At 35.2% G+C, this 10,322-nt stretch overlaps 1 protein-coding gene across 2 annotated transcripts; it reads right to left on the bottom strand.

Moving 5' to 3' along the window:
* Nucleotides 1-155: 155 nt before the first annotated feature.
* On the bottom strand, nt 156-10,044 carry LOC143625487 (DNA-directed RNA polymerase IV subunit 1-like). Of its 2 annotated transcripts, XM_077095805.1 has the most exons (19): nt 9,747-10,044; nt 8,256-8,370; nt 8,057-8,177; nt 7,842-7,963; nt 7,355-7,408; nt 7,069-7,281; nt 6,837-6,974; nt 6,648-6,743; nt 4,056-5,930; nt 3,811-3,980; nt 3,668-3,734; nt 3,426-3,550; nt 3,194-3,333; nt 2,402-2,661; nt 2,151-2,324; nt 1,229-1,366; nt 825-1,114; nt 624-735; nt 156-549 (listed from the first exon to the last, which is right to left on the bottom strand). In XM_077095805.1, exons 2-19 carry the CDS (start codon nt 8,340-8,342, stop codon nt 382-384), a joined length of 4,350 nt encoding a protein of 1,449 aa, XP_076951920.1. In that variant the 5' UTR covers nt 8,343-8,370; nt 9,747-10,044; the 3' UTR covers nt 156-381. The 2 variants fall into 2 exon arrangements, with proteins under 2 accessions (XP_076951920.1, XP_076951921.1); XM_077095806.1 differs by lacking the exons at nt 8,057-8,177; nt 8,256-8,370; nt 9,747-10,044 and having other exon boundaries at nt 7,837-7,958.
* Nucleotides 10,045-10,322: the final 278 nt, after the last annotated feature.

Genomic DNA, 10,322 nt, shown 5'->3' with positions numbered 1-10,322 from the left:
ATTTTACATAATTTACTTATTTATAGTTGGTTAATTATTTAACTTTGTGCGTAATTATGACGTGGACAGATATACCCCTCGCCCACAACCATATGCTCATCGAGACAATAGAGACTAGAAAACGACGACAATAACTACCGTTCACGTTTAAAAAAAACAAAATACAACATATGCGGTAACAAGAAAAACCGGAAATTATTGATCGTTCCAAGCTTCTCGTTGCTACTTCCACTAAGAGTTCCTCGCCGGCTTCTTAACGGCAAACAAATTTCAGTGGAAGCAGCAAAAAGAAGCTGAAGAACACCAGCTTCCAACATTCATCAATAATAAAACATAACAAACTTAAGAATAGATACTAAACAACACACGACCCGCAAAACGTTACTCTTTCCCGTTCAACCACCTCGACTCGTACACCGTTGCTTCAAAAGGCGCAACCAACTTCAATGCGTGATGTATGCATTTGTGATACGAGAAATCTTCCGTTGTTCCATCAATTCGCTCCACCACAAAACATCGAGTGTTTCCATGGTCCGCATGGTGCCCGACCTATAATAATATAAAAATATAAAAACACGAAAAAAATAAATAAAAAATAATTTAAGAGATTTTTTTTTAATTACCTTTATTTCGTATAGTCCAATCCCGATCTTCTCTTCCCTACGCGGGTGAAAAAATAAAGCTTTCCACGCAACGAGCTTGTCGTCTTGGCTTAACTTGTGATTAACATCATACCTATATCATAACAAAAATATAACGGTTTTTTGAGTTTAATATAAATCCAAACACGGCTGAAATGAATACGTTTAAAAGCGGGAACTTACTTGTAAAGTATATGCTTCAAATCTTTGGACAACCTTTTAATATCTTCAGCCGATATACGTTCTTTCAACTTCGTTTTCAGGTTATCCGTACTCCCGTTTATAGCGATATCAGGATATGGAAACAACATGGCAGGAGTTTTGTTTATTATGACATTATTGTTATTATTATTATCAATATCACTGTTTTTATTATTACTATACTCGACGACCATCTCTGTCTTCTCTTCTTGAGTATCGATACTTTTGCTTAAGAGACTGTACACGTCTATCGGTTTATCAGTTTGATGTTCCTGTCAAATTATTAACATACAAGATATGTATATATTAATATTATGATTACAAAAATTAACATTTTAAGGATATGATGCATTTATGTATTTAATGTTATATAACATGATGTTTACCTTCCCGGAAAAAATAATGTCGAATCTTCCACCGGTCCCGAGAGCAGGGACTTTTCCCCATGACAGTGCATCGATAGTACCCTCGAGTTTATCAGAAGCCGCACTTTTTGCAGCCTTCACAAAGCAATCAGATGGATTCTGCAACAAGATTGTACTCGATATTAAAGACCCGTTTACTAGCGTATGGGTTGATTTGGGTTGTATCTCAAACGGGTCGAATGGGTAAAGTTCATACGGATCAAAAATCACCCAAGGTGCATTTTTAATGCATACCACCACCACGTTTTGACCACAGCACATTTTGCTCGGAACCCAGTTTGACCCGAACCAAAGCGACACTTTTTTTCAAAATGACCCATTTTGACCCGAACTCATTTTTTTACTTAGAACAAACTTTTGGCCCGAACCCAATTGACACTTATTTTTGAAACAACCCGTTTAGATCCGACTCCATTTTACTCCGAACTTTATTGACACTTTTCATAAGACCCGTTTTGACACAACCCGTTTTCCTCATAACCCATTTTGACCCGAACCAAATTGAAACTGTTTTTAAAAAAACTATTTTTTTTTATCCAAACCCATTTACTCAGAACACGTTTTGACCAAAACCAAATCGACACTTTTTTCAGAACGACCCGTTTTGACCCGAACTCATTTTACTTCGACCCGTTTAAATCTGACTCCAAATAGACACTTTTAAAATGACCCTTTTAAACCCGAACTCCTTTTCCTCATAACTCGTTCCCGACCCGAACCTGTTAGACCCATCAGCGAAACCCGCTCAGTTTAGACAGAAAAAGGGTGTGGGTCCCACCACTTTTCGGCGAGGACAATAAATAAGCAACTTTGACCCGTTACCTGACCACCCGACCCGCTTACGTTGAGTAAAACCCACATCGTTAAGCTAACATATACTTACAGAAAAACACGCTTGAGTAAACGGTGCAGAAACAGATGCTTGTTTTCTCTGTAACGAAAGCCCTTTAGCATTAATCGGAGCAAACTCTCCAGCCACAGATAAACAGTCGGCGGCTAGGGCCAAATGTTGGGGCAGTATGCTTTTACCGGTATCCTCTATAGCTGATTTAAGTGTCTGCATTAACCATTAAACAGTCACTAAAAATGCAAAGTTTCTTGTAAAAACTAAAATAACGAATACCGATAACATACGCAGATAAATTGGTTTCTTCCTGCATCAATTCCTAATGCCAAAATCACATCTTGTATATCATCGGGATGGCTTCGTTCCCAATCAATCATATCCATTATTTGGATGCAGTCGTCCGTAATAGCCCTCCAAAATTTCCTTCTATCGCAGTTTTCAGACATGAATACACGCAAGTAAAGTTCGCCCGAAGAATCTTTCCAAGATTTTGATGTTTTTGAAGAATCTTGCCACGCGATTTCAACTTTCTTCACATTTGGAGATCCTAAGTAAAAAAGATTGAGAAAAAAAAACATTTTTTTAAATACCCTGAAATACTATAAAAAAACATTTTTTTTTCTATCATAACATTGCATCTGTGTAATATAGATTCTCTAGAAGATAAACAAATTGGTAGACTAGAAGGATAGTATTGTAATCATTGCTACTTAACTTAATACAAAGATTCAAAAAATATTTAAAAAAGAACTCGTATTTTGTCAACATAAGCTTTTGTTATCATAAAAATTTCATCTTTATTATTAGGAATCGGGACGAACCAGATTGGTAGCGTTACAAAGGTACTATACTTGACTATAGTTATCTTTGCTTCATAACATAAAACAAAGATTCAAAAAAAGAACTCGTTTTTTTGTCAACTTATTATCATAAAAATTGTATCTTTATCATCAGGACGAACCAAATTCGTAGCTTTAGAAGGGTACTATAGTAATTTTTGTTTCTTAAAGCAACCAATAATATGTGATCAAGTTAATTACATAAAAGCAGATTAATGGGTATGGAAAACTTATGATAACCTCTTATGACGGTTTCCAGAAGGAATGGCACCACAATGTCTTGGAGTATATTCAGCGAGTTGTTTGACAAGTCGGTTATTTGAACAGTGATAAAAATATTCTCGTCATTCTCATTCATTGCACCGTCTTCAGGGTAATTTCTGTAAATTAATCACAAAAAATTTGTAACTTTTTTTTTGTAATAAAAAAACTAAGAACATGTCTCGAGAACTCAAGAAGCAAAAACTCATACTTGGATGATATCTTTAAGTTTGGAAGACTTAGTTTTAGTTTCTTGGAATGTGACGAGTCAGCACACTTTGACCTCAATACATTGATAATTGACTGCACTTTTAGTTGCTTCTTATGAGCAACTTCCTGCAGAAAAAAAAAAGATTAAAGAAACTCTTAAACACGAAATGACAATTATACCCTTAACGACTATTGTCGGTGAATGGAGGGATAAGGGATAAAAATGTAAAAATTTTGCATTACCTTGCTTATACGAAAATAGCAAATCCACGGGCTAATACGAGCTCGTTTGCCAGTTTGCGGGGTATAGCTGGTGTACATAAAAGATATATGAATGTATAAGAAATAGTCAACAATATTTAACAAGTCAAAGTGAAGAAACTTACAATATGGTGACAAGTGAAACAACATCTTGAAACAATAACTTCTCCAAATGATTTTTGACATCTAACGCCGCATATTCGAATCCATTATTCAATCTTTTAAGTTTTTGAGACAAGTAAAGTGATGCTGTTTTGTTACCACTGAGTTTTTTAACACCGCTTTCGAGCACTTTCTGCACAAGTAAACCACAATCACAATGAAGGGTATTTTAGACATTTGGCAATTAGACAAATTTTTCAAATGTTACCTTCAAGTTTAGCAAAGGTGAGTTCTCAAGTGCACTGACTGGCTGATCCAACGCACCATAAGCAGCTTCGGAGATCGCACATGCAGCCAACGAACCAACGCCGGCTCCACACTCTTCTTTAGGCAAAAGTGATTTGCTTTTACCAGGGGCATTTCTGGAATTATACGAAAACTGAACAAGCTGATCCCCATAACAGTTCCTCACGGTGCCATCATACCCTATGTACAAATCCCTCATGAAAAACATGAGTTTTCTGAACAACGTACCTGATATATCGGCATGCCCCCCAAAGGAAGCATCCCGATTAGTAACCGAATGAACTAAAAGTTCAAACGGGTTAAGGCCCGACAAAAACGAGCTCTTTATGACACCGTAAGGAACATATCTATCCACACCCGAAGGAAAAGACAAATCTGCCCTTTTATGATTATTCCAAGAAACACACGACAGTTCACGTGGGAAGTGAAACGAAAGCGGGACTAACGAGTGCTGATAACCGACACACATACTATGCTGCACAAACTTTGACATGTTCCCCTTACTTCCAGCCTTCAACATTGAAAGAAACGAGTTTTCTTTCGTGGCATAACTGTAAATAAGGTTTTGAATATCACGAAACACTTCCTTAAACGCAGCAGCCGATGCTCGACTTAATGCAGCCGATGTTTGCTGATCATGGCACATATTATCAGATTTTAATTCGTTGTAACCCTCGTTTTCGGGCAGGTGTCCGGTCAGGAAATCTTGATGACCGTCCACCATTAATAGCTGCCCGTGAGCCTGCCTCTCGGCTTCATGCAACCCGTAAACAACTTCTTCATTCATATTGGTTCTTGAATCAGAAGATAAGTAAAGATCCAATAACGAGACACTAAATCCCCTTATCGACAGCCACTCGATAAGCAATTCTTGAGCCGAATGAAGAAATTCAAGAACTTTTTCACCTCTAAAGTTTTTAATCAAATAACCGTATATATTCTCATCACTGTATTGTAAACAAGAAGATGGATTTAACCAGCTTACAAATTCCCCCTTTTTAATCTGAGTCCCACCAACATCAAGATCAAAATCTTCATCCAAAATAAGACTAAACAACTGCCTTCCGGTCCATAAAGCTTTAAGCTTTTTCATGATAACGGGCGGTTCCACCTGCTGACGTGGACAAAACATTTGTAACTGTTGCAATTGTGCTCGACTGAAGAAAACACCGTCTTCCAACATCAAATGGGCTGCAGTCAAACTATCGTGACTTAACGATAATAAACTTTTCCCGCTTTGTTTATCAACCAACTGGTTTTCCAATGTAACGAGCTCCCGAAGCTCAACTCGAGATTCCAAAGACTGAGGAATGTAACCGTGAAGACTGTCACCGTCAAAATCGCCTCGTAAAGGGGAGCAAATAAGTGGGTTGACCGAAAGAACACAATTGATCGGAAGAACTTTGACCCGAAGAGCAATGAGTGAGTGTGGATGAATAGACGGTGGTCTGTTTATCAAAACAACGTCTCCATCAGTTAGAGATCGGTAAACGGTATCCCCGATTCGTAGGTGATCACCGATCCTAACGGGAACCAAACGGCCTCTTCGCCTGATAAAAATTTCGCCCCGTTGAAGGATTCTTAAGCCGCAAGATGCGTTTATTTTTTCCCAATTGAATGAATTAAGTTGCTCTGAAACTAGCATTGTTTCTGCTATTTCATGGGGTACACCAATTTCATCTAGCTTTATATACGGGTCACCGACACACACCATTCGAAAGCAAAAATCGGTTCTTTTTCCTAAACTAACTTCTTTCATGTATTTCAACCCATGCATCTTGGAAGGGTTGTCTTCGGTTGAATCGGGATCACGAAGCGTAGGCTTCTCTGCTCGTATCTGCAGTGTTACCAAGATTTCAAATTCTATAAAACTAATGAGAATTTAAACCACAACCCAAATTACCACATTTATATGCAAACGGGTCGAACTGACACCTATACCAAAATATGTCAAATTATTTCGTTATTTGACAAAAACCATGTACACGATTACCTAAATCATATAAGCAAAAATTTTCAAATTTTCATTTTTTTTCTTGACACTTGTATAGTAATGCTTCACTTTAGAAGCTTTATCATGTGAAAAAATGAACCTTTTTACATATTTGTTGATATTATTTATATTTTGTATGCTAGGAAGTATGAACTTATACTTTAGAATTTATATTACCATGAAAACTAAGTACTTTAGATATTGCAAACATGTTATGATGGTAATGATATGTATGTAATTTATCACATTTTACTTTGTTGTAGTTAAAAAATACAACTATATAAAAATTATAATTGTAACAAAAAAAATGCAGTATACAGACACGTCAAAATAGGTTTTGGTTGAAACAAACTGTTTTCAGTAGGACCCAAAACAGGTCGGGTTGACCGCACGATTTTGCTCATATGTAGTTGGGCCGAATTGACTCCTTTACTGAAGCATGTAAAATTATTTCGTTATTTGTGACTTTAAGCAGTTGATTATTTGATTTACTGATTATATTATTCAAATTTTGAAACTTTTATAAAGATAAGCACTTTGCAAATACCCATCCAAACATACCTTTGAAAGTTTTATACACTCAAGTACACATGCACTCAGCTCGTTTGCTGTACCACGAAAGCCTACCATTTTTCTATACGCCCGTGTGCGTTCATCCTGAAATCCAAACATATATCATACTTGATTATCAAAACTAATATTTTAAACTAAAATCATAAGATGGTGATAGGAGGATAAACAGATGCTTACAAAGGTCAAATTTTGACCAAACTCAGCAACACGATGACAGTTGGGCGTTAACGGGAAGCTTTGGAGAAAAATCTTGTTCTTTTTTCCTAGCGACCCGTTAAGAAAGATTGGACTAACATCTTTCAATATTTGATAAACCTAATAATCATCAAGAATCAACATCAATAATACTTAAAAAGGCAATAATAGAACATAGTTTTTTTTTTAAAAAGGGGGGGGGGGGGGGGTTAACCTGCACATGTGTAAGAACTTTTCGATTAAATGCTGAAAACGCTGCTTCTTGTTGAGGGTCGTTAGGAACAAAATCCCAATAATCATGAGGTAAACTTTTACTTGAAACGGGCTTCGTTGAACCTTTAACTTCCACAATGATTGCAGTCTTTCCAAACACATCTTTCGTTGAAACTTTGAATTTCATCAATGGATATACATCTCTATAGTTTTTCTGTTAAAATAAAAAAATATTGTATTAAACACCTTTTTTTACATATTTTGTAGCTTAAAGAAACAACACTTACATCACAATATTTGCAAACGTTATGGCTTTGTACGGTGGATGCCACTTCTTTATTCTGCAAAATCAAGAAAAAATAAAATATATAAATAAAAATTTAACAAATTAACATCACAGTCATAATTTGACCTCTACATGATATGAGTGTGCATAAAACTGAAAAGACAAAAACCGAAGAAACCGAACTGAAATAACTGAACCCAGACAAACACAGATGGTTTGATTTTATGTTTTCGTAAATATCTAGACTTAAGTTCAGTTTCAGTTTTGCATGTAATTAAAATCGAGAAAACCAAATAGGATGTATGAATTTTAATTTTTTTTTTAATTTTGAATGTTAGGTAATTTAATAATCAGTTAATCGTTAATTAACAAAAACATTTAGGCCCAAATTCATTACTTCGGCCAAAATTTTCAAACCGAAATATTAACCGGAAAACGGAAACCGAACACAAAACCGAAACAACCAAAACCAACCCATAATACCTGACCTTGGCCTTATCTTTTCTAAGTTTTTTACATCCGGGACAGATTTCATTCAGAATTTGCGCCACATCGGGTAAATAATACGGATGAAGTATCGTGAAGGGAAATTTTATTAAGCCAATGTGACCTGCAAGACGAAAAGTTATAGATATAATTAAATCATTGACACACACACACACAATAACATCATAAATAAACATGATCACTCATTGATTCATACCTTCACAAGTTCTGTAATCTTTGGCTCCACACGTATGACATTGTGAAGCGGGATTCGGGAATCCAAATGCTGGGTCGGTTACTTCATTTGCTACTGTGATTTCCTTCACAGATGCTTTCTCCTAATGTCCCAATTATAAATTATTAATCTTGAGGATAAGATATTAATAATGTTAAGAAAATAGTAATGATCGTCTTACTGCATCTTCCTCAGATAGAACTTTGAATCGGATGCTTTTAAGAACGCCTGATGGTACGTGTTGTTCTACATACACTTCATTTTCCATCAAGCTTATTTTCTGTTTATTAACCTCCCTGTTAAAATGATTCAAGCCAAAATTAACGCTTCTTGAGTTCCACTTTTTATAATCATATGAATCACGAAAAACAACAAATTTAAAAAAATCACAAAAACTGTATGATTTCAAAATTTTATTTCAGATATAACGTGCATCAATCACTAGTAATATGAACTATGAATTCCCATAATATACTTAACAAAAAATACTCAATACCCGTCGTTCTGATCGATTAAAAGATCAAACACTGAAACACAAACGATTGAGGACCACTTATCAGAAAAACATATAATCAAGACATGATTTTTAAATCCCAGAAAACAAAACAAACCTAAACACAGAAGTTTGCCAAACATGACTAAAGAAGACCATCACTGATCCAACCCTGATGAAAAAATTATTTTAATTTATTCTTTATGGCATTAGAAACAATTAATTATCATTAAAAAATTCTTTTTTATTTTTTAAAAAAGATTGAAGCAAACAGTATGTCATTATCAACAGAATAACAGAGATTCCCAAAAACCTAAAACTCCAATCAAAATCTCACCCGCATTGCAAAAACGCCTTAATACGATATCGACATGCAAAAACGCTAAAAATGAAGCATGATCAAGAATCTTTTTTCAAAATCCCAGATAAAGAATTAAAAGAAGAACGAGATACGACCTAAAAGTTACCCAAATTGGTCAGCAGAATCTCAACATAAATCGAATCATCAACAATAACAAAAATAGAAACAGCCCCATGTTTGGAATCATGTTCCATATACAGAAAAGTAATCAATATTCGATACCCTCGTTGTTCTGATCGGTCGAAAGATCAAACCCTAAAACACACATCACATCATTAAATACCATACCACTATCAGAAAACACATAATCAGTATATAATTATCAACCTAAACATAAAAGTTTGATTATCAAAAAAAAAAAAAAACAGAGCCAACCCTAAATCTTATTAATCAAAACCAAGAGCTTAACATATGCATATCATGAGATGAGAGATAACTATTTATTAACAATTTTTTTTATTTTTTTTTTATATGCTAATGTTCAGCTGAATAACAGAGAATCCCAACTTGATACCCCAATATACATGCATCAATCACCAACAAAAAAACAATCAAAATCACACCCACATTGCCAAAACACTTAAACATGAAACCATCATGCAAAAACACTAAAAACAAGCATGATCAACAATCTTTATCAAAAACCCATATGCATAATCACCCAAAAACCCCAAAAAAACCTAAATTTCATAAAAACACGTCACCAAAACCTCAACATTGATATTAACACACCACCAAGATCAAAACTTTAACACAACCCAATGGTTAAAACCATGTTATAACCACATATACATAACCAAAACATGAAAAAGACTCACTTTTGTATCAAATCTTGATTGTTGAAGACCAGTTTAAGCAATAAAGATGAGTTCTTGATGTGGGTTTTGAGCAGTATCAAGAATGGTACTTTCAAGAGGCAAAGGGGTTTTGTTATTGGTGGGATTGCTGCTTATAATTGCACCCAACAGGAGCAACCAACCTCCCTATGACCCTAAGATATAGAAGCGTAAATTGGGAGAATCAGTATATATTTAGGGTCAAAGGTGTAATTAGTTGAAAGTTTAAGGGTGGAAACTAAATGATCTTGGTTAATGGGCCTTGGCCTTTTTACACAAAACAAGAATCACACAATCCAACCTTCAACTTTTGGTTGATTTTATATTTTATCATTGGTTTTGTTTTTAGCATTCGGGTCCTCTGGTATTAGGGATAAGCAAATTCAGTATTGGTATCGATTGATACCGTATCGATACCTTCAATACCGATACCGAAAAGAGTATTTTGGTACCGGTACAATTTTTGCGATTTTCGGGATCAGGATTTTTTGTCCTGGTACCGGTATATCTTGTATTCTTTTTTTTCGGAGTAATAAGGGGTATTGAACTTAGTCGCCT

The sequence above is a fragment of the Bidens hawaiensis genome, unplaced genomic scaffold (genome assembly GCF_021521415.1).
Source record: "Bidens hawaiensis isolate Kalapana, Puna unplaced genomic scaffold, B.hawaiensis_p1.1 tig00004105_1, whole genome shotgun sequence".
Taxonomy (NCBI): domain Eukaryota; kingdom Viridiplantae; phylum Streptophyta; class Magnoliopsida; order Asterales; family Asteraceae; genus Bidens; species Bidens hawaiensis.
This window is presented reverse-complemented; position numbering and strand designations above follow the sequence as displayed.